We start from the raw sequence: 24,473 nt of genomic DNA, 5'->3' as shown, positions 1-24,473 counted from the left end.
ATGCAGACGTACTAAATGTAAGGTGGTTAAGTGTACTAAATGTAAGGTGGTTAAGTGCCTTGCATGCAGACGTACTAAATGTAAGGTGGTTAAGTGTACTAAATGTAAGGTGGTTAAGTGTACTAAATGTAAGGTGGTTAAGTGCCTTGCATGCAGACGTACTAAATGTAAGGTGGTTAAGTGTACTAAATGTAAGGTGGTTAAGTGCCTTGCATGCAGACGTGGACCGAGGGGACAATAAAGAACACAAAACATATCCCTTAAAATGTTTTATTAATTAGAAAAGGAAAAATAGAAAAAGCACAAATGAAACGGCAGTGATTCAAAATGTACCCATAACTTACACAGTTTACTTTTAAAGGCATGGAGACATATTTAACAACCATTTTTTGTAGGAATTAACAGTAGATTTATCAGAGCCAGCAGCTGTAGGAACAGTTACCAATAGATATACAGAATGCACAAAACAAGAAAATGTCTACCAGTTTGAAAAAGGAAACAAATGTTTAAGTGGCCTGAAGGCTTTACAGCATCCTTTACCCTCCTAGTCCTCTGCATGACTGAAGGGTCTTTAACATGAAATCAGTGAAGTCATTGGGTCATTTTTATTTTTTAAACAAATAAATCTAAGTAAACAAACATGCCAAAAATGCTCAATAGTCCTCACAGGACTGTTTTGTAGAGTTCTGTCTGACCTTTTGTGACCTTGTCCTGAATGAGCCTTGTTGGAAGAGTAAGTTTTTTTAACAATAAAATCAAGCGTAGATTATTACATCGCACATGTCGTGATGATGCGACACTTTGTGAGTCTGTAGACCTCCTATTTTTGCACAAAAAAGCAGAAAAAAAAGAAAAACAAAAAGAGTAAAGTGTCTGTCTGTAGGGTTTTTAAATATTGAAACAATGAAAAGTATTATTAACAAGAGCTTAAATAATGAGTAAATAATGACATTGGATCCATCAGAACAGGTTATTCTTTTCTCCGCCATTTCCTGAAAAATATAGGCTAACCGTTGAAGACATAATATGGATTCCTCCAGACAGAGAAGATGCAGTACTGTATGAAGTCCTGTCTGAAGAAGTGGAAGGCAGAAAGCACATACTGTACTGTACTGTATGAAGTACTGTATGCAGTACTGTATGAAGTCCTGTCTGAAGAAGGGGAAGGCAGAAAGACAGAAAGCACATACTGTACTGTACTGTACTGTACTGTATGAAGTCCTGTCTGAAGAAGTGGAAGGCAGAAAGACAGAAAGCACATACTGTACTGTACTGTACTGTATGAAGTCCTGTCTGAAGAAGTGGAAGGCAGAAAGACAGAAAGCACATACTGTACTGTACTGTACTGTACTGTACTGTATTAAGTCCTGTCTGAAGAAGGGGAAGGCAGAAAGACAGAAAGCACATACTGTACTGTACTGTACTGTACTGTACTGTACTGTATGAAGTCCTGTCTGAAGAAGGGGAAGGCAGAAAGACAGAAAGCACATACTGTACTGTACTGTACTGTACTGTACTGTACTGTACTGTATGAAGTCCTGTCTGAAGAAGGGGAAGGCAGAAAGCACATACTGTACTGTACTGTACTGTACTGTATGAAGTCCTGTCTGAAGAAGTGGAAGGCAGAAAGCACATACCCATTAAAGCTTTTTCAAAGTGGACAAAGGGATGACAGAGCTGTTTCTATATATATGGCTCAGGATAAACTGTTCTCCAGTGATTGCTACTTAATCAAATAACATCTGACTCATCGTTCAAAAGTACCAGCATGGTGGCCTTGCCAGCAACAAAAAGCTCACTCATGAGTTCCAAAAGTCAAAAATCTAATCACAACTCCCACATAAATACATCAGCATTATTTGTTCAATGACTGCGTGGTAACCTCTGTCGGTATCATAAAAAATAAATCAACAAGAATCAATCACAGCAAAAACCAATCACTGCTACAAGAATTAGGCAAAAGGAAAAAAAAAATCTTCAGTGTTAATTGAACTCTGCTGGTGTACAAGTCCATTTGTACAGTAGTTAAATTAACCCTTTTTTAACAGTGTAGTACTACATCCAATGCTGACAAAATTAAGGCAGTATAGAAGCATTCCCTTTCGCTTTGCTCCAACCGTTTCAGAGAACTCAATCGATGCCAGTCACAGGGTGTTTGGAGGTCGGTTCACACAGGCCGACTAGAAAAAGAAGCCCTCCTTTTCATTCCATAAAGATGACACAGTGTCATTTCTAATGGTGAAAAGGCCATACTCCAAACACCATTGTGCTTACAACTCCTCCTTACACCATACAGGAATGTACTGTAAAGTCTGGAAATTCGTCCTCTAGTAAGGTCTCCAACCAAACATGTGCTTATTATCATAACTTATACACCTCTATATATAATTGATTCCCTTAATATCTACAGCAATTAGCGCCACACAGCCACACAGCCACACACACACACACACACACACACACACACACACACACACACACAGTTGGTATGACCTGAGAGGGTACAGTAGCTTCACCTGCTCTCGCAAAAACATCCTTGGAATAGAACGCAACCATGCATGTTCAGACTCTGCACTGACTGACTGAACCAACCTGTGTAACTAAATCTACAAGTACAAAAATAAACTGTCCTTTTACAAATGTGCTGGACGTGTACAAAAAAAGTAAAATAAGAAAAGAAAAAAAGCTTCGCTGTCGGGCAGAAAGCTTGTAATATAATATCAATATCCATATTTATATATTTTTTTGGTGGCAAACATGCCACCAAAAATAGCCAGTTAAAGTTTAAAATAATTTAAAAAGTAAAAGTTTTGGAAAGACAAGGTTTCGACCCGACAGCAACGATGTAAGGGGCCAAACGGCTCCATGGATGTCTGAAGCAAAGTTGCGACAGACCTAGATTCATATTTAATAGTCATGTATTGAACTGCTTGTAAGCGATTGCTTTAGCCTGCCAGTGAATTGCAGAACCTCCTACGATCCTTGTGGAATAACTAATACGAATAATTGGACCCAGGTCTTGAGGTCTATGAACAGATGTTTGGGGGGGGGGGGGGGGGGGGGGGGGGTGAGAAAGAACACGGCAAAATTGGAAAACCAAAGGCAAATCATATTAATAAAGTCCCTCAACATCTGCAACATCTTATTTTTTTTGCTCTCAATACCTGAATAAAATTCTCATATCTCAAACCACAGCATTCAAAAGACACAAGATATGGTGGCAGTGGATTGCCCTGTAAGCAGAAATGATTAAATACATCCCCAATGTTAATTTGAAGTTAAAACCAGTATTTAAACGTCAAGAAAAGGCCTGATTTTTAAGTCCCCCTTGTGGTGTTGACTGAGTGATGGCTGATTTAAGCAGTCCGAGCTGGGTGCGACTGCACAGCCGTTGTGTATGGATGCACCCCCAGGATGAATCCGTCATCCACACTAAGCAGAGTGCCTGTCATTAGCGCATGTCCATGTGCTCTGGTTGGTTGGTAACATCTTGCCTCTGCTGGTGGCAATGTATTTTAGAGAAAGGTTTGAGAGCCACTGCTGTAGAGTCTAGAGAGAGTGGCTACATCTGGGTGATCCGCAAGAAGAGAAACCTAAGCTAAGGAACAGACTCGGTCCAACTGGCCGAGGTATGTGAACTGTGCTCGTAAAGACCCAGAACAGAACCTGATAGCGTTCCGTTCCAGCATCGAAGACGGGGTCTTGTATAGCTTTCGGTAATGTAGCTTCCCCAGTTCCCCTTCCCTGTTGAACAGGCACCCCAACCAAGCAGTAGGGGTTGCTTGTGCAGCGACAAGAACACAATACTATGCCAGCTTCCCATCCACCAACACCCCCCCGCCCCCAATGGTGTTTGCTTGCGGCACCTGCAGCTAGGAATGGAACCCGGGCCTCAGTGGTGGCGGGCGAGTGTGCCACACGGACACCCCCACTTAAAAACTTTGTTCGATACCACAACTATAAAGATCTCTGTTTATCATTTTAATTTGAAATCCCCCCCGCCCCCCCAAAATAAGGTGGATGACTATATTTTCCCCACACTTTGTTTTTTGCGTAATTCCAAAACCTAAACTAAACGATTACTAGATTCATTTTACATCCCCTTTCCAGACCCTGCATTGGAATGAGAATGAAGATTAAGCACCAAAAAAGTACCAAAGAGTTTGCAACAGAATGTAAAAAGACATTTGTACCACAATAACAAGTTAATAAATACTTAAGTCTAATTTATGCCCCATCGCATGCCGAGAACGACCGACATTGTTGGACGAAGTATGAATCGGGTTTTCGAGGTCTGAATTGACCTTTCACAAACAGCACCATAGCAAGTGTGCAAGCTTGGCAGAAAACAGTAAGCCTGGTAAAATAAGGAGCAATAAGAAAAAGCCACAATGTCTTTTGTTTTTAGGAGGGGAGAATTACTCTCCAACTTGTTCTTGAAGTCTCCAGCTACCGGTATGTGAAGAGCAGTGTGGACAGCTTGACTTCAAACTGAAGCTATAGATTCCATCAGTGAAGTCGTATTCAGAAGACACACGATAATGTACTACTAGTTCTTGAAGCTTTAAGAGTTCAAAGTTCTAGCTGACAGTCCCTTTGTGGAAACCGTCACAAGACCTGACGTCGTGGCTTACAGAATAAGAACATTATAATGTCAACATTTAATGGAGTTGTGGTTGTGTGGCTGATATTTTAGAGACGTATATATATCCAATCTCCTGAATCAGTGCAACATAACCTGTGAACTATTCTTGTACGGAACAAAACAACCAAAGAAAACATGTATTTACTATTTATATGTATGTATATAAAATAAAATCTTGTGTTCAAGGATGACTTGTCCCAAAATGTCCTGGTCATACTGTAGAGAAGCGTGCATGGAACCAAGAACCTCCGTGATGCCAGAAATTGTGAAGATGTTACGGTATCATCTCCACGGGCCGGTCCGGCGGCCCTCAGAAGTTCTGCTGGCGCCGTTTCTTGGCTTGGATGGCGTCCAGGATGGGTTGCCTCTTGGCTTGGTAGCGCTGGCGGATCTCCTCGATCTCCTGCTCCATCTGGGGGTCCAGAGAGCCCAGCCGCAAGCGCAGCTCCTCCACCGTCCACGAACGCATCTGAACACACAACACACACGTCAATCAGTGTTCATTTTTGACAGCTCATTTTTATTTAGTTTAGTCATCTGAAAAGTTTTAGTTAACATACGTTTTAGTTAACATAAGATTTTAGTCAACTAAATCTATTATTTTGGTGGGCCTTGATGGCGTCATAATGGCTGATTTTACACTTGGTTGCATGCTGAAACTACAGGATCACAACTGTACCTACCAACCCTACTTGGATCACACTACTACAGTGTCACACAAAAGCATCAAAAGCAGCAGATCTGCAAGCTCGAAACGTGATGCAAAGCGACATGTTGTGAGCTTGTAGCCACATTCAATCTTTAACAAAATCCTAATATATCTCAGTATTGACAGCAGTTACTAAAAAATAAGTAATTATATCTGACTATTGACAGTATTTACTAAAAGCAAGTACTACAAGTGCATCAATGTTGCAACCCTGAGAGAGAACCTGATGCCCTCATTAATGGCCACATAAGACAGAGTACCTGCCTGCCTCTTGGACTCAGATAACTACAAGGGATCTATTCTGGGCTGTCATCTCCTGGCATCCGTTCAATGTGGTGTCTCTGCATCCAAGGCCTGATAGGGACACAGGGCCTGCGTTTGCCCCCCCCCACCCCCTCCTCCTCCTCCTCTACTCAGCTCTTACCAGCAGCACTCTACTCAGCTGCTATTTATTACTCAATCAATGGAGCTAAAATAACACAGAGTATCGTTGCCGTCGGGCGGAAACCTCCTATGTCTTTTCAGGAGATGGGAAAAAGAAACGGTGTCCCAATGTAGTCATAATTATTTGTTGTCACAAGCGCTTGTTAATACTATATCGATTGAACATTTATAAAACCCACAGACACACTTAATCATTTTTAACGTTAAAGATTTAGCAAAAATAAATACCTAATCTACAAAATAGCGGATCTCACACACAATGCGACATGATGTGAGCTTGTGGATCGGCTGTTTTTGCTACTTTCATTTAACCCTTTAAGACTTGAGGCCTTTTAGACCTGCCAAAAATCTAAAATTGCCGGTTTTAATGTGTTAAGAAGAAAATAACATAAAAAGTTGAAATATGTAGATACAAGGTTTCTACCCGACAGCGAAGATATCTCCCTCCCTGGATAGATCACTTTAGAGGCTGAAAGGACCTACTCTATGTGCGTCTGACCACAGCACAAGTCAAGCTGTTAGTGATACTTTACAATAGAATTAAAAAAAAACATTTGTCCTGGGATCATGACGTTAGTTTAATGTAGCCCAGAGATGGCTGTGACGCCAAATATTATATACACTTACAGTTGGAGGCCATCGATATTGTCCTTTTCTTTTTGCTGAGGTTTGTGTGATCTGCGCAAAAGGACAGTTAACCCATTTTGGGCGGGAACCCCTTTTGGTGTTTTAACTATGTTATAATTTAGCTATTGAAAAATAGCAGATCTACAAGCTCATAGCGCGCCACCGAGTGGCGCACTACGAGCTTGTAGGTCTGCTATTTTTGAAAAATCGTGAAAATATTTATTTCAGAAAACTGGAGGATTTAGAAGGATTTTTTAAAATTTTGAGGTCAGGCCTAAATGGGTCAAATGATAAGGGACAATATCGGTGGCACCCAACTGTATTTGGCTGTGGACCCCACGTACCCGTTAATGTGTATTTGGCTGTGGACCCCACAGACCCGTTCCATAGCTAGCTTGATCTGGGGAATTTCTTTGTAGAGTTTGTTCTCCCACACCAAAAGGCATGTTAGGTACATACTGCTGCCAGTGGCCTTGACCACAGACACCGACCTTAAAGGGATAGTTCAGATTTTTTTTAACTTAAGCTGTATGAAATACTTGTCATTAATATAGTGGTTGCAACTGTATTAATTGATTGCCCGAGTCCCATGGTGGGAGTTCTGCTCTGGTTTTGGTCACTATTAAGTAGTTCCGGTCATTTTGTAGGCGGCACTGGGGCCACGCAGTAAAAGTAAATTAATTCACAAAACTAGTGTAATTTCTATTGTTGACCTATTTCTAAAATATTAGCGCAACTTTCGTTCAACTTTGACCCCTCTATCACATGGAACTATTTTTTTGGGCGTAGCGATATGGACACAAAAAACATAGTTCCGTGTGATAGAGGGGTAAAAAATGAACGAAAGTTGCACTAATATTTTAGAAATAGGTCAACAATACAAATTACGTTAGTTTTGTGGATTCATTTATCACTTGCGTGGCCCCCAGTGGCCCCACAAAATGACCGGAACTACTTAATATTTCACCAAAACCAGAGCAGAACTCCCACCACAGGACTCGGGCAATCAATTAATACAGTTGCAAACACTATATTAATGGCAAGTATTTCATACAGCTTAAGTTAAAAAAAATCTGAACTAACCCTTTAAAGCTAGAGCAGTTTGTCCCCCTGGTACTGCTCAGTGGCTGTCTGAAACTCGGAATCACACTGCTTAGAAAGGTTGAGACGAATGATTCCCTCACAAAGTGGATAGGCAAGGGAATATATTCAGACTGCGGACTGGTTTCTGCCTTGTACTGAGGTTAGCCTTTGTTCAGCACCTGCCTTTGATTTATGGATGTGCGTGACCGCCACTGATCTTCATTGAAGGTAATGTATTTATTTCAAATGATAGATTTGCCCTTCATCATATTTTTTGATAAGCACTATACATGCTTATCATACAATACAATTGTACAGCAGACCTTAAGTCCACAAACGGAGATTGTGACCGTATGATAAAACCGCTCTAAATGGCTCTGGAACTTGATCCAAATGTGATGGATTCGATTCCCGTTCCTCAATATTGGATCTGGTACCTCCGGTTCCGGATCTCAGCCGTACTGCTCAGAATAGTTAGGATAGTTTAAATGCAGACTGTTCCCCCACAGGGAAGAATAACTAAATCTAACTCAACTTATATACAAGCTGCTTGTAGATCTGCTATTTTTTTGAAAAATCTTGAAAATGTGTGCAAATCTTTGAATAAATATATAATATATATATATATATATATATATATATATATATATATATATATATATATATATATATCTTAATGAGTTCATTCATTAAAAGCACGTAGAGATGTAATGCAGTTAGACAACCTTGAGGTGGCCGACCTCTTTTCCCCCCCTCCCTCCGCCCCTTGTGGGCAGCCGCGGTGCTGCAGGAACAGGCTGCTGCACGTCTCATCTCATCTTTATTTTAAAATCACACAGCGGCCCGGCATTTTTATTTATCATTTTAGTTCATTCCTAGTTGGATGACCCCTTAAGCAAATAATTTCTTATTTAATTTCATAGTAGTTGTTCAATGTGGGTTGGAGAGCAAATTATATTGGCGTGATGATTTCTGACCATTACAAATGTGTCTGGATGTTTTCTGCAAGGACGCATGCTGTCATGAGAGGATGCTAAGACTATTTTAAGACGTCCGGGTGGCCTCAAGGTGTGTTGAAAGGTAAAGAAAAAGTCCATCTCATGCATGCATTATTTAAAAAGACATGAGAGAAAATATCAAAATATACATCCATTTGACCAGACTGAAACTGCCTAGACTTAAAGGAAAAGTGGCTTTGCGAGCCACAAAGGACAGGGAGCCATGGTTGGAATGTTAAGAAACCCTTCAATCACACATGGCCTGTACACCCACACATGGCCTGTACACCCACACATGGCCTGTACACCCACACATGGCCTGTACACCCACACATGGCCTGTACACCCACACATGATGGTTTGGGGCCACTGCACTACACATTACATTGAATCCATATGCGTTTACCACCAGTAAGACGCCTGAGGGCGAGAAGTGACCTCGCCCTTTAGGTATATGCACGCATCCGCCTGGGTGACAGCAGAGTGCTGGGCGAGCACTGGCGCTTTGGAATGGGGAGCCAGATCAACATATCTGCCTGGGTGACAGCAGACTGCTGGGCGAGCACTGGCGCTTTGGAATGGGGAGCCAGATCAACATATCTGCCTGGGTGACAGCAGACTGCTGGGCGAGCGCTGGCACTCTGGCATGGGGGGTCAGATCAACACATGGAATGAATTCTGTACTGGCTATATATGGAGCGTGTCTTGAGTGTACAGGGTTTGATGAGGTCAGATCAACATATGGAACAGGTCAGCTCCATATATGGAGATCTAAGGGTGTCAGCAGGGGCAGTGTCTTGAGTGTACAGGGTTATTGAGGGCCCAGGTAGGGCCAGGCCTTAATTTTCGGGCCTGTTGACAACTCTAGTTTTCGCCGGCTGCCGGGCGCGGATGCACTAATAACTTTGGGGCAGGCCCGTCTAGAATTTAAATGGACAGGTATCAGTCAAAAGGGAGACATCGAAGAGGAAGGATCAACATATGGAATGTCAGAACAGGTCAGCTCCATATATGGAGATCTAAGGGTTTGAGGTCAGATGTAGAGTTGCTGGCCAATATTGATGACATTAGGGATCTCCATATATGGGCTTAATATTGATGACATCAGGGAACTCCATCCCTGATGATGTCACGTGATGTCACGAGGCATGACCATATATGGTCAGGCCTGGTGGTCACTAACTAACTAACTGACTAACGGGAAAGGCACGTTTTCATAGTAAATGCGACCTGCGGTCACAATAGTTACCCATAATTTCCCCATATAGCAGCAGTAATCCACAGCTGGGGTAGTGTGGTGGTGTTTATCTGCAGAAACACATTCTCCTCTAGCTGTATTGGTGTTTGTTTTGGTAGACGGGGATGTTTTTGGGATAACAAAACAGTGAAAACACAAAAACAAAGTGAGAGGCCAGTGCGTTTCTTCAACCACACTACTCCCGTGGCTGATGGGTGACATGAGAAGAAGGGTGGGAGGGAGAGAGATAAAGCGAACATGAGGTAGCAACACAAAAGAATAAATGGAAGTGAATGGAAGCATGTTGAAGGGCAGGGCAGAGCAGAGTGCTGCAGTGGCTGGCAGTGACCACAGGTCATGTATAATGTTCATGTATAATGCACATGTGTGCTCTCTCTCTCTCTCTCCCTCCATGTTACCGTCCAGCTACCATCACACAACAACAACAACAACAATGCAGCAACAACATTATGAAGACTCACATAGGACAGGATAAAAGACTATGGGCTACTTTACTTCTTGGCTGCCATCAGGCTTATGAACAAGCACTGAATAAATATAGTACACTGCCGGACTGTATGGCCACCTGCCTGTGTGCCTACACACATGCATACTACAGCATCACACAAAAGCATTTTGGGCATGCCATTATAGGCACAATCTTGTGATTTAATTGTGAAAATAGCAGATCTTCAGTGAGCGTGCAGATTATCAATTTTCCCAATTAATACAGCTGTGCCTTGAGACTTTGCCCACCCCAAAAAGTGTGAGGACCAGTGCCTGAAATATTACACAGCAGAGATATTATACTGTACAGCCAGAATATTGTATGTCATAAACATCTGGGGCTTACAGTATATGAGTCTTCACACCCTGAATGACATCTAAGGAAACAACACAAATGCAGAGACAGACTGAACTATGAAAAAGTACAAAGTAAACGCATGCTATCTAATGCAGCTCGACTAGATCTTCTCTTCAGCCTGATTTGTTTTGTTGGGATTGCATTTTGTGTCACCAATTTTCATTTAGTTTGTCCTACTGTACCTGCAAAATTACAGATTTGCTCTCCATCTGTCAATGTTTTGTATTGTAGTACTTTGTTTTCTTCTTTAGTTCTTTTACGGATCCAAATAAATAAATTTGATGCTATTTTCAAACAAATCTATCTGAATTATTATGATCTATTATATTATATGTTATATTTATTATATTATGTTTGTTGATATATATATATAAGGTAAATACGTATTACAAAAACCTTGCTTCTCGATTATTTGGTCATACAAGTCGGTTATTTGGGTTCTAAACATCGGTTTCAATGTATTTTCGATTCATTGCCCAGCCTGACCTCAAGACAGTAAATGATTGTGTCTATACATGAGGGAACACAAATACACTCCAAGACACCAGAAACACCACCACCACCACAGAGAGGGTTTTATGTTGCACACTGGCTGTGTTTATGCCGTCAACATATTGCCCTGATAACAGAAATGTCTAAAATTAGAGGCCGCTCCTTGCCTCCGTCAGCACAGAGCTGTCAACAACATGCTTCAAAGTAGCCTAATATAAAACTCCACAGAAGTCTAATGGAATGCACGAGTACCAAAACATTGGATCCATTTAATGCTGAGCTAGTGTAGGGGTTCTCAACATGTGGGTCCCGACCACTCGGGGGGGTCCCGAAATTATATTGGGGGGGTCCCCAGATTATTTTTGCAACTGAATGGCTGGAAAATGGAAATTAAGAGTTTACATAGTACCATTATCTGATTCTGAACCAGGGACCCCATACAAGATTTGTGTTGTTAAAATGTTTCAAAAACACTCAAAAAAAATTCCAAAAACAAAACAAATAAAAACGACATGCTTAAAAAAAAGAAGGGGTTTTGACGTTATATTGAATACTTTTGCTAGGGACCCCCTGGAACCATGTCAAGGACTTGAGAACCACTAGACTAGCCTACATGAAACTGAGATCACTGTTTTATTCCACTCTCATGTACAGTACATCAATGTGTACCGTTAACCCTAGCATCCCTATTCTGGGGGAGGGAACATTCGCCGTAAATAGCAGATCTACAAGCTCACAACGCATCACAATGTGACTTGTCCACCATCTGTCCTCTAATCTGTCCTCCCCTCCTAGAATACAGGTTTAATGTTTGTTTTAGTTCAATGTTTGTTTTAAAAACACCATTGACAATGAAGGGAAAATTTACGTCATCTTGTCCCTAACACAAACATTAAATGCCATTAACAATGAAGAGAATTTAATGTTTGTTTTGTCACTGTTTGTTTTACATCACCATTACATCACCTAATCATAGCAACATGAGTTAGACTGTTACATTGTCCCGGCTGCTATTCAACTGAGTTAGACTGTTACATTGTCCCGGCTGCTATTCAACTGAGTTAGACTGTTACATTGTCCCGGCTGCTATTCAACTGAGTTAGACTGTTACATTGTCCCGGCTGCTATTCAACTGAGTTAGACTGTTACATTGTCCCGGCTGCTATTCAACTGAGTTAGACTGTTACATTGTCCCGGCTGCTATTCAACTGAGTTAGACTGTTACATTGTCCCGGCTGCTATTCAACTGAGTTAGACTGTTACATTGTCCCGGCTGCTATTCAACTGAGTTAGACTGTTACATTGTCCCGGCTGCTATTCAACTGAGTTAGACTGTTACATTGTCCCGGCTGCTATTCAACTGAGTTAGACTGTTACATTGTCCCGGCTGCTATTCAACTGAGTTAGACTGTTACATTGTCCCGGCTGCTATTCAACTGAGTTAGACTGTTACATTGTCCCGGCTGCTATTCAACTGAGTTAGACTGTTACATTGTCCCGGCTGCTATTCAACTGAGTTAGACTGTTACATTGTCCCGGCTGCTATTCAACTGAGTTAGACTGTTACATTGTCCCGGCTGCTATTCAACTGAGTTAGACTGTTACATTGTCCCGGCTGCTATTCAACTGAGTTAGACTGTTACATTGTCCCGGCTGCTATTCAACTGAGTTAGACTGTTACATTGTCCCGGCTGCTATTCAACTGAGTTAGACTGTTACATTGTCCCGGCTGCTATTCAACTGAGTTAGACTGTTACATTGTCCCGGCTGCTATTCAACTGAGTTAGACTGTTACATTGTCCCGGCTGCTATTCAACTGAGTTAGACTGTTACATTGTCCCGGCTGCTATTCAACTGAGTTAGACTGTTACATTGTCCCGGCTGCTATTCAACTGAGTTAGACAGTTACATTGTCCCGGCTGCTATTCAACTGAGTTAGACTGTTACATTGTCCCGGCTGCTATTCAACTGAGTTAGACTGTTACATTGTCCCGGCTGCTATTCAACTGAGTTAGACAGTTACATTGTCCCGGCTGCTATTCAACTGAGTTAGACTGTTACATTGTCCCGGCTGCTATTCAACTGAGTTAGACTGTTACATTGTCCCGGCTGCTATTCAACTGAGTTAGACTGTTACATTGTCCCGGCTGCTATTCAACTGAGTTAGACTGTTACATTGTCCCGGCTGCTATTCAACTGAGTTAGACTGTTACATTGTCCCGGCTGCTATTCAACTGAGTTAGACTGTTACATTGTCCCGGCTGCTATTCAACTGAGTTAGACTGTTACATTGTCCCGGCTGCTATTCAACTGAGTTAGACTGTTACATTGTCCCGGCTGCTATTCAACTGAGTTAGACTGTTACATTGTCCCGGCTGCTATTCAACTGAGTTAGACTGTTACATTGTCCCGGCTGCTATTCAACTGAGTTAGACTGTTACATTGTCCCGGCTGCTATTCAACTGAGTTAGACTGTTACATTGTCCCGGCTGCTATTCAACTGAGTTAGACTGTTACATTGTCCCGGCTGCTATTCAACTGAGTTAGACTGTTACATTGTCCCGGCTGCTATTCAACTGAGTTAGACTGTTACATTGTCCCGGCTGCTATTCAACTGAGTTAGACTGTTACATTGTCCCGGCTGCTATTCAACTGAGTTAGACTGTTACATTGTCCCGGCTGCTATTCAACTGAGTTAGACTGTTACATTGTCCCGGCTGCTATTCAACTGAGTTAGACTGTTACATTGTCCCGGCTGCTATTCAACTGAGTTAGACTGTTACATTGTCCCGGCTGCTATTCAACTGAGTTAGACTGTTACATTGTCCCGGCTGCTATTCAACTGAGTTAGACTGTTACATTGTCCCGGCTGCTATTCAACTGAGTTAGACTGTTACATTGTCCCGGCTGCTATTCAACTGAGTTAGACTGTTACATTGTCCCGGCTGCTATTCAACTGAGTTAGACTGTTACATTGTCCCGGCTGCTATTCAACTGAGTTAGACTGTTACATTGTCCCGGCTGCTATTCAACTGAGTTAGACTGTTACATTGTCCCGGCTGCTATTCAACTGAGTTAGACTGTTACATTGTCCCGGCTGCTATTCAACTGAGTTAGACTGTTACATTGTCCCGGCTGCTATTCAACTGAGTTAGACTGTTACATTGTCCCGGCTGCTATTCAACTGAGTTAGACTGTTACATTGTCCCGGCTGCTATTCAACTGAGTTAGACTGTTACATTGTCCCGGCTGCTATTCAACTGAGTTAGACTGTTACATTGTCCCGGCTGCTATTCAACTGAGTTAGACTGTTACATTGTCCCGGCTGCTATTCAACTGCTGAACAGCAGATAGCACTTTATTCCTGCCTCTTTGCACTTATTGCCACTAATGCACTTTTGCTGACTTTGCTACTATTGAATGTTATGAATTCTGTCTCTAGTGCCCTGTTCTTAGATCGTAGTTTGTATTGAATGTTGTTGTTGTATGTATCTTTTACTATGATCTGGCTGCCAAACCAATTTCCCGCAAGGGACAATAAAGCTAACCTTGAACCTTGAACCTTGACTTTAATATATTAGCGCCTCTCACTTCACACGGGTGTGATAAATGAATACCCTAATTGATCATACTAACTACAGCGTCACACAAAAGCATCAAAAGCAGATCTGCAAACTCAAAATAGCAAAAGTAGGTCGCTCTTTTTGAATACGAAAGCTGAAAAGTAACAGTTTTGGACATGAGGTTTCCACCCAACAGAGACACTATATTTATTAAACATGCCAAATAAAGTGTTTATATAATATCCAATTCTCTAAAATGAAACATTCATGAGCCCGTTTTCTTAATATTTTAAGCACAGTGTCAGATTAAAATGTAGAATATGCATGAGAAAGCTTGTATCATCTTTTGTATTAATTTCCCTCAAATGACTGCAAGTGTTATTGTGACAAAATAGCAGAGCTTGCTAGTGACCCAATTCTGTTCGTGTACTGTGGCGACGTTGCTATTGAAGATGATAGCGTGCTCATGACACCTGCCACTGTGAGCTGCATCTATTAAACATGATGGCATGTGTTACTGCATAAAAGTATAATACACCTACTGCGCGCGCGTGTGTGTGTGTGTGTTATGTTCATTCGTTTGACTGTGGTACAGCTAACATGACTTTTTCTTTGTATGACAGCGATATCCGTCATATTGATGTGTGTGTGTGTGTGTGTGCTCATGTTCATTCGTTTGACTGTGGTACAGCTAACATGACTTTTTCTTTGTATGACAGCGATATCCGTCATATTGATGTGTGTGTGTGTGTGTGTGCGTGTGCGTGTGCGTGTGTGTGTGTGTGTGAGACAGAGACTGGGCGACACATTATTAAACATAATGAAGTGTGTGTTATACATCAAATGGAAAATAAAAACACTCAGTGTGTGCGGATGCATTACTGTTACTGTGTTGTGTATATAATATATATGTAACTAGGGATGTCCCGATTCTTTCGCTTCCGATCCGATCCCGATACCTCAATTTCTGTGTTAGCCGATACCGATACCGAATACCGATACCAATGTTGTGATCTCATGTTGTGTTTATAGCTATCTAGCTATACAGTTGGAGGTCATCGATATTGTCCTTTTCTTTTTGCTGAGGTTTGCGTGATCTGTGCAAAAGGACAGTTAACCCATTTTGGGCGGGAACCCCTTTTGGTGTTTTAAACATTATGTTATAATTTAGCTATTGAAAAATAGCAGATCTACAAGCTCATAGCGCGCCACCGAGAGGCGCGCTACGAGCTTGTAGGTCTGCTATTTTTGAAAAATCGTGAAGATTTATTTTATTTATTTCAGAAAACTGGAGGATTTAGAAGGATTTTTTTAAATCTTGAGGGCAGGCCTAAATGGGTCAAATAACAAGGGACAATATCGGTGGCACCCAACTGTATATCTCGTGTTGTGTTTATAGCAGACTCCTCACTCAAATGTGCACTTGCAGTTAAAGCAAACTCCACATGTCCCAACATGTTATTTACCTGCCATAGTGTCAACCCCTTACCCCTTTGTACAAACATGGTGTGTTATAGTTATACATCTATTAGCACAAGTGTGCGCGCACGCACACACACTTATCACAGCTAATAGGCTTTTTGTCTAATAAAGCAAGACAGAGTCTATTATTCCCTTTGGGACCAAAGTGAAGCTGTGTAGATTACCTGGCTTCAAAGTGATTCTTAGAAGCCAGGTGTCAAAAACAAAAGTAACAAAAGTTTGCATAAGACACTTCCATATCTCTGCAAAAAGAGCCGTTCCTCAGTATTTACATATCGTTGCTGTCGGGCAGAAACCTCTTATCTCCATATCTAAACTAAACTCATGCCTATCTTGATCATAATACAGCATCACACAAAGTATCAAAAGTAGCAGTTCCGCAAGCTTGTTTTGAGCTCGTCGATCTGTTACTTCTGCTGTTTTTGAACTTGAATGATGAAAAGTAACAGTTTGGACATTTGAGGTTTCCACCCGACAAGAGACGATATACTGTATTATGGAGTAGATTAGAAGGGTTTAATAAGAGGAGTAAGAGTTGGAATCCGTCATGTATTGTGGATAAGCTGATGGATCTGAACTGCACTAGTGTTCATTTTAGTCTTTGAGGAAAGCAGACTTGTGCTTCCCACCTAATGCACCCTGTGTTTTTAAATCAATCAGAGACCATCTTGAATGCAAATGTCACTCCAAAAGTGACTTTTACCAGTCACATTCCTCTCTAATACTCCAACTTAATCGACCCAAAGCCTCTGCTTTCTGTAGGAATTCCTCCTTTCCAAAGTAGAGCGGGAGCTCATTGTCTACTTGAATCCAGTGAGTTAAAATATTTCACTGCATGGGTTTTTTTTATCTCTGCAGATGCAGTCGGCCAGCCCGCCTATTAGTCAGGTTCGCTATGTTAAAATATGTTCATTCGTTAAAAATGTTTGGAGATTAGTAAAACTATACATTTGTGGAATCTTCAGAGCATGGGGAATCCAAACATCTATGTTGGCATTTGCACAGACACCGGCATCGCCGCCATCTTTGACGTTCAAAATGGCCGACATAAAATACCCAATTTGTGCTATCTTGGCTTCTAGACAACCTAGAAACTTAATTAAACATGCTAATCCTATGTGTTTTGGGTCAAGGAATCCACTAAAGACCTCAACATTGTGGTCAGGATTAAATAAAAGCAACTAACAAAGGTAAATGAAAACCATAGTCTTTATATTTGACATACAGTAACTGTATTACATTCAGGCGAGTATTCTACTGAAGTTATGGGTTTATCAGATTGAGTTATCAGATTTAACTATATACAGGATCTACTAGACCTATAGCATCCAGGAATATTCTTTCACAGCTCTTCATCACTGTCCAGAGAGTCATTTTCAGCATTTTAGTCTGCATTCGTCGTTTTCACGGTTGTGTCTCCTGCATGAACATTTCTGGGTAGTGCAATGAGTTTTGCATGCACTGGCATCTGACAAACTCTAACAACTCTATGGCCTGTGGTGCAGGTGGTTGTAGGTAGTATGCCACCATGGCAATTTTGATAATAGCCATGTATATAGGCATTTTAGAAGCATAATGCTACTTCTCTAGATGTCTTTATTTCAGCCTTACAGGAGAACAGGAGAATGTGGTTAAAGTGAGTAATAGAAGAAGGTAAAAGGTGGGCCTCCAACAACCAGTGCTCTTGTTTACAGTACATGACATTTCTCAAATCAGTAAACACAGAGGTAGGAGCGCACACCAATAGTGGGAAGGTGCTGACCACAGGAGATACACTTGAACAGAAAGGAGGAGAGATCGCACAACTGGTAGCCACGCATGCAAATATACTATATTTTAAGAACGTTTCGACAGAAGATGCGTTCTTCAGGGTATGATGGCAGAGGTAGTAGATCTGCATGATCACATTTATAGAGGTTGGGACAAAGGTGCACTCAATCTGGCCAAAACCCAAAGTGGGTAATTGGTTGCTGGCAAAGCGTACTGCCATAAGGGGAGAGTAACCAGGACACTAAGGCACAGTGCGAGACAAAGGTTTTAACACTGGATACAATAAGTAATTAAGTAAGTGCCCAATTAAGTGTACAGAAAAGTTGTAGTGAGGGTTAGACTCTCCTTCAGGCAAGTTTTGTACCATCCAACAGACCAGAAAAGTCGCAATTTTGAAAAAGTGTGGTTGCCGCACTCGCTTACATAGGCCCCTCCCACTAATATTGCCAGCCAATTACAATGTCACGACACCCCTGTGATCATGCGCAAGTAATTCGGAGGGTATTTATCCCCCAAAAATCATGTTTTTGCAACAAACGGTTGCATTTGCGGCGCCCCCTATGGATGAAAATGGAATTGCTTTTGGCTCTGGGTTGAGTAACCCACCCGCGACAAGTGATTCAAATTTGGGATGGATTGGACATTCCGTTCGTGATTTGTGGCGTTTTTTGTAAAATAGGCCCCTCCCACTAACTTCGGAAGCCGATTATGGCCGAACGATACGCACTAAAAATACTTGAATGTGATTTTTCACTGGAGGTTGCTGAAACAGCCAACCGAAGAAAAGGTATGGGTGTTTAGCACACTCGAACATCGAACAACTCATACATACACAGTACTGTACAGAAAAGGTATGGGTGTTTAGCACACTCGAACATCAAACAACTCATACATACACAGTACTGTACAGTACCAGCCACATTATGCTATAATGATGTAGATATCTTAGCCTACAGGTCCTTGCAGACGTTTTTTTTGGAAAACCGGCGGAAAAACGCTGCTAAAAATCAGAAAAATGCAGCAGTGTGCATTGCTGGCAGGCAGCTAAGATGAGAGTGTAGCTTGCTCGTTAGCCGTCAATCGTTCATTAATTTGTTCCACCTGTGTACTCTACTCAGAAGCGTGTTGAGTGTGTGTGTGTGTGTTTCTCTTCTGCTGTCATGCAGGACTTTCAAATTATTGTAAACACAACATGAACATAGTACTCTTATTATGCATATGATCATATCGCATATTTTCGAGTAAAATAATAATAAATTAATACAAATATTGAATATAAAAAACAAAAAACAAAAACAAAAAACAAATGGTTCAAGCCCATTAATTAAGATTCGAGTGCCAACCCTAACGAGTGAACATTCGAACCCCGAATGTTCTGGGACAGCCTTAGTGTGCAAGGACCTAAACTAATTTCACCCACTTCTTTATGCCTGTGATATAACAATGAAGTTGATACCGATTCCACCCAGACAGTGGATTTTAGAATCCATCAGCCACAACAATGGGGCTTACTGTAACCAGTACTGTACTCACCACCTCCAGGTCTCCCTCCGTAGCTTGCTTGTTGTTTTCTCGTCCTCCTCCTGCTGCGTCGTTGTGACTGTTGGCCTCCTTCTCTTTCTGTTCAAAGTAGTCCATGAAGGACGCCTTCACCGGCTGCATGGTCTCATCTCTCCCTGGACACACAAGAGAATGCAAGCCACACAGTGTTGGTACAGCACATTTCATAGTATACACAATTCAAAGTGCTTTACGAGGCACATAGCCAAAGTGAACAGTCTTTGAAGCTTTATACGTGTGACAAAAAAAGGACATTTTAATTGTATTAAATAACGGTTACATGCAACATTTTGTCCTCACACCAAATTTAAACAGGTGTTAACTACAGATAATAATCTATAGTATAATTCAAGCAACCAACTAAAATTACTGCAATAAAGATATCAGGAAGTGCACGGTCAAATCTATAGTGCTCAGAAAATGAGCGCATGTTTAGAATGGAAGAGCGAGAGTATCCCCCAAGGTTATGGTCTCGAATAGAATTTCCGATACAGCAGGTACGTAGATAAGGTGTTGTAAATGCCCTTTTCCACACTGTCCGACACAATGGCCCCTAGCTTTATTTAACTTTTGTAGGTAACAACATCCAGCTTTCTTTGTAGATCTAATTTCAGATCTCTTTGGCAGAGGTCTTAAACTGTTGTTGGAGTGGAAGCTTGCCTGCTGCTCTTTTGTCTTCCCTGAACAAACATGGAAGAACAGACTTCTGAATAATACACCTTATTATGTCACCTTTTCAAAATGAATGACTTCATTGCTGACGGCTCCTTAGATAATTTCCATGATAATAATATTTATTTTCAACAATTTCCAACATTAACCAGTAAGACGTCTGAGGGCGAGGTCGCGTGCAAGCATCCGCCTCGTTGACGGCAGACTGCTGGGCGACCGCTGGCGCTTTGGCATGGGGGGTCAGACCAACTTGGAATTAATTCTGTACTGGCCATATACGGAGCGTGTCTTGAGTGTACACTGTACAGGGTACAGTATACAGAGATATAAGGTCGGTAGCGGGGACATTCTCTTGAGTGTACACTGACAGGGTTTGATGAGAGCCCAGGTAGGGCCGGGCCTTCATTTTCGGGCCTGTTGAGAACTCTAGTTTTCGCCGCCTGCCGGGTGCGGCTGCACTAATAACTTTGGGGCGGGCCCGTCTAGAGTTTGAATGGACATGTACAAGTAAAAAAGGAGACATCGAAAAGGAGGGATGGATGGGGAAGGAAGGATCAATATGAGAAAAAGGAAATTGCGGGAGTTGACAGACTCCACTTCATGTTTCAGCTGTGTTTGTAAACCCAGTATTGTGTAGAAACGGATGGGTTATTCATTATTATTATGTGTTGTTGCGCGCACACACAGTCACTGGTGAAATAAATAATGCGCGGAAGAACTTGGCATCCGATGCCAGAGGTGCTCTCTCGCTCTCTCTCTCTCTCTCTCTCACTCTCTCACTCACTCAAAAATCCTCCACAGTGTACTGTGAAGTTGTGAAGCCGTACGGCTGTGTTTGTCGATGGTGAGGTGGAGTGTTCGCCTGTCCGGCACAGCAGCCAGAGGGGGAGGGGGCTGAGTTAGGATGAGCTGGTGTGGAGCAGAGGCAGCGAGGTTGGACATTGAGGGGTTGGAAATCATCCCGGTCGCGTGGTTCATGTAACGCGTGTGTCACTGTGAAGGTTGTAGACTAGAATGCACCATTGGACTGGCCCCATGAAGTGAACGGAGTTGGCGTAACTCGGCAAAGTGATGACGATTTTGACGTAGGCTGGTGGTCTTGCGCAAGAATGTGTTCTTTCATATAAATGGGTATTGTACTGTAAATGAGGACATGAATAACAACAAGGATTTTAAAAGTTCAACTAAAAGCAAGAGTGTAGAAGTAGGTCTTGAGCTGTGCTATAAAAATGTCTACAGAGGCTGCTTGTCGAAGGTATAGTGGGAGTTTGTTCCACACCGTAGGCCTGAAGAAGCAGAAAGCTGCTTCACCGTGTTTTTTAGTTGGCATTTTTTAGGAACATTGAGCAGACCAGCAGTGGAGGGCCTGATGGGGCGGTTTGGGACATAACTAGGCAGGCAGTCATGTAGGTAGGATGGTGCGAGACCATTGAGAGATTTATAAACAAGTTAAAAACAACCGGGAGCCAATGTAGTGAAGCTAAAACTGGAGTAATATGTTTAGTTTAGTTTAGTTTTAGTTAAAACTCTGGCTGCCGCATATTGAACAAGTTGTAATCTGTCAGTTGGTTTCTTTGGCAGGCCAGAAAAAAAGTGCATTGCAGTAATCAAGCTGAGAGAAAACAAAGGCATGGATCAGCGTTTTTGATTCTTTCTGCTCACTAGAACCAATGAGAACTTCTGTCTTATACTCATTTAAATCTGAAAATCCCCATAGTATGGAGTGCCCTGATGTCATCATTATGACATCATACGGATGTCATAGCCTGGCCTAGACTCCATATTTGGGCATGCTGACACGGAACTCCACATAAGGGCATAAAAGAAACACAGACAGGCAGGCAGGCAGAAAGACAGACAAGGGATATTGCATATAACGGGGTAACATTTACATCGTTCCTGAGTAGCCTTTATATATATAATGACAGTTTATTTGATTCAGTCTTAATATTGATTTGTAATTTAGTCTACACAGTGGCTTTTAGCTTTCTCAGCATATTACTCAACAGAAGTGCATGAGGCATTGAGGCAACCAAATGGCCTCTTTATCGATTCTCTCTTTTCCGCCAACAATATGGAGAATCCAAGCTCACAAATACTTCCTTGTGTATAAGAAACAAGCAGCATGTCTTGCACGCTCCTGTCTGCATTCCTAATTCTACTACAGTAAGAGTAAGGCATCCTGCCTCATACATTAGTACAGTTCAGTGCCTGATGCATGGCTTTAATAACCTGCGCTGCTGTGGGCGAGAGTGCTTTTTGACAAAACATCGAGTCTATAGAGAAAGATTCCCTTGTGCTGACATCAAGTATACTGTACTGGCATTTAGTATTATTAAAAAGGCAGCACAGCTACTGCGGGGGAAATCCAAGTCTCCAGGGAGGTGAATTTAATGTATATATAATGCAATAATAATGTTAAGGCATTATTTCTAATGACTGACTATTATATTCACTATACCCTGCTGGGTTGTAGGAAGTGGTTGTGCAAGAGTAAAATGTGTCTCTGTGGTCTTATTACTATAATTTTGAAAAATATCCATCGATCTTCAACCGCTTATCCGTAGTCAGGTCGCGGGGGCAACAGCTCCACCAGAGCTCCAGACTTCCCTCTCCAGAGCAACATTAGTAACTTCCTCCTGGGGGATCCCGAGGCGTTCCAAGGCCAGTGCGTTATCTCTCCATCTGCACCTTGGTCTGCCCTGGGTCTCCTCCCAGTGGGACGTGCATCGAGGACCTCCCTAGGGAGACGCTCGAGAGGCATCCTAACCACCGCTCGAGATGCCCGAACCACCTACGCTGGCTCCTTTCCAGGCGAAGAAGCAGCGACTCTACCCCGAGTCTCTCTCGTGTGACTGAACTTCTCACCCTACCTCTAACGCCAGGGCTCCACCGGACGCGTTGCGTCTCCGTCGCGTGCATCAAAAAACGCACCGGTTCAATTTTAATGCACGCGTCGCGTCTGTCAACGCGGGCAGTGGAGCCACCCTTCATTGATTAAAAAGGGAACATCCCCTGACGGAGACGCGACGCTGACGCGCCCGGTGGAGCCCTGGTGTAAGGGAGAGGCCACCCGTCGGAGAAAACTCATTTTGGCCGCTTGTATTCGCAACCTTATTCTTTCGGTCATGACCCACACTTCCTGATCATAGGTGAGAGTAGGAACGAAGATTGCTCGGTAGACAGAGCTTTGCCTTCTGGCTCAGCTCTCACTTTTCTTTTTTATCCCATGATTTTGTAACCCATTTTTCACCCCTGTGTCTCACCTTTTTGTTTTAAAGATTTGTTTTTGGCTTTTGTGCCTTTATTGATAGTTACAGTGAAGACGGACAGGAATGAGGGATGAAGAGACAGGGAGAGACATGCAGCAACGGTCGCCCTGAACGGGACTTGAACATGCAACGCGCTGTCAGGCCAGAGCCTATATGTGGCATGCACCTGGACCACTAGGCCAGCGGGCGCCCCTGGCTCAGCTCTCTTTTTGTCACAACATTGCAGTACAGTGACTGCAATATAAAATAGTCCAAAGTAGTTGGATTTTACAATGTCCCTCCAGGCTATGGGACCGTAGGTCCACGCGTATGCAGAGTGGTTTGTTTACAAAGTGCCAGAGAGAGACGGCAGAAAAGCCAGGGGATTTTTTTCGATTTCTTTGTGATGATTAAGTTGAAAATGAGTAATACACTGCCTGGATGTCATCTTGAATTGGATTAAAAAACAGAGGATTTTTGAATATGTACAGTACATATTTGTATGTGCCTTTTATTTCATTGTTAATGGTACAAGATACCGGGGTTGTGGCTCTTTCAGAGCGGGAACTCTGGGGGGAGGGAGGAGTAAAAAAGTTCAAACAAGTTTGTATGCTATTTTTGACTCATATGTGACTTGAAAAATGAATAAAGACTCTTTGATAAAAAAACAAAAAACAAACAGGATTTCTGTAATCAGTAGCAGCTGTGTTTGGAGGATGTGCAGCAATGGGAATCAAATGGTTGAGCTTCATTTTTATTGGCTTTTATTAGGCATGTAACGATTCACTCAACTCACGATACGATTTTTCACGATATTAAAAAGATATATATTTTAAAGAAAAATTACCGTTTTTTTAATTTTATATAATTTATCTTCCCCCGAGATGTTTTATTTAACTACATTGCAAAAGAAGTAGCATTACTTTTGACAGTGCAGAAACATAATTGCCTTCCTTGATGAGCATCAACGACCATCAGACACACACACAGCTCCCCTCTACAGTGCTCTACTACTGAAAGTGACTATCATTTCTCTCCAAAAGCACTTGAATATGATGGAATATGACTAAAGCTC

General features: G+C 42.0%; 1 protein-coding gene across 1 annotated transcript in view; it reads right to left on the bottom strand.

Moving 5' to 3' along the window:
- Positions 1–1,505: 1,505 nt before the first annotated feature.
- The window catches only part of LOC306930494 (serine/threonine-protein kinase 4-like), a 50,449-nt gene continuing 27,481 nt past the window's right edge, over positions 1,506–24,473 (bottom strand). The window contains exons 11-12 of the mRNA XM_079511491.1: positions 19,449–19,591; positions 1,506–5,114 (exon numbers count right to left, since the gene is read on the bottom strand). Of these exons, the coding sequence (XP_079367617.1) occupies positions 4,956–5,114; positions 19,449–19,591 (302 nt within the window). The 3' untranslated portion in view covers positions 1,506–4,955. The remainder of the gene's footprint in view (positions 5,115–19,448; positions 19,592–24,473) is intronic.

This window comes from Electrona antarctica, assembly GCF_951216825.1.
Source record: "Electrona antarctica genome assembly, chromosome: 9".
Classification (NCBI taxonomy): domain Eukaryota; kingdom Metazoa; phylum Chordata; class Actinopteri; order Myctophiformes; family Myctophidae; genus Electrona; species Electrona antarctica.
The sequence above is the reverse complement of the archived record's forward strand: the minus strand, read 5'-3'. Positions and strand labels throughout refer to the sequence as shown.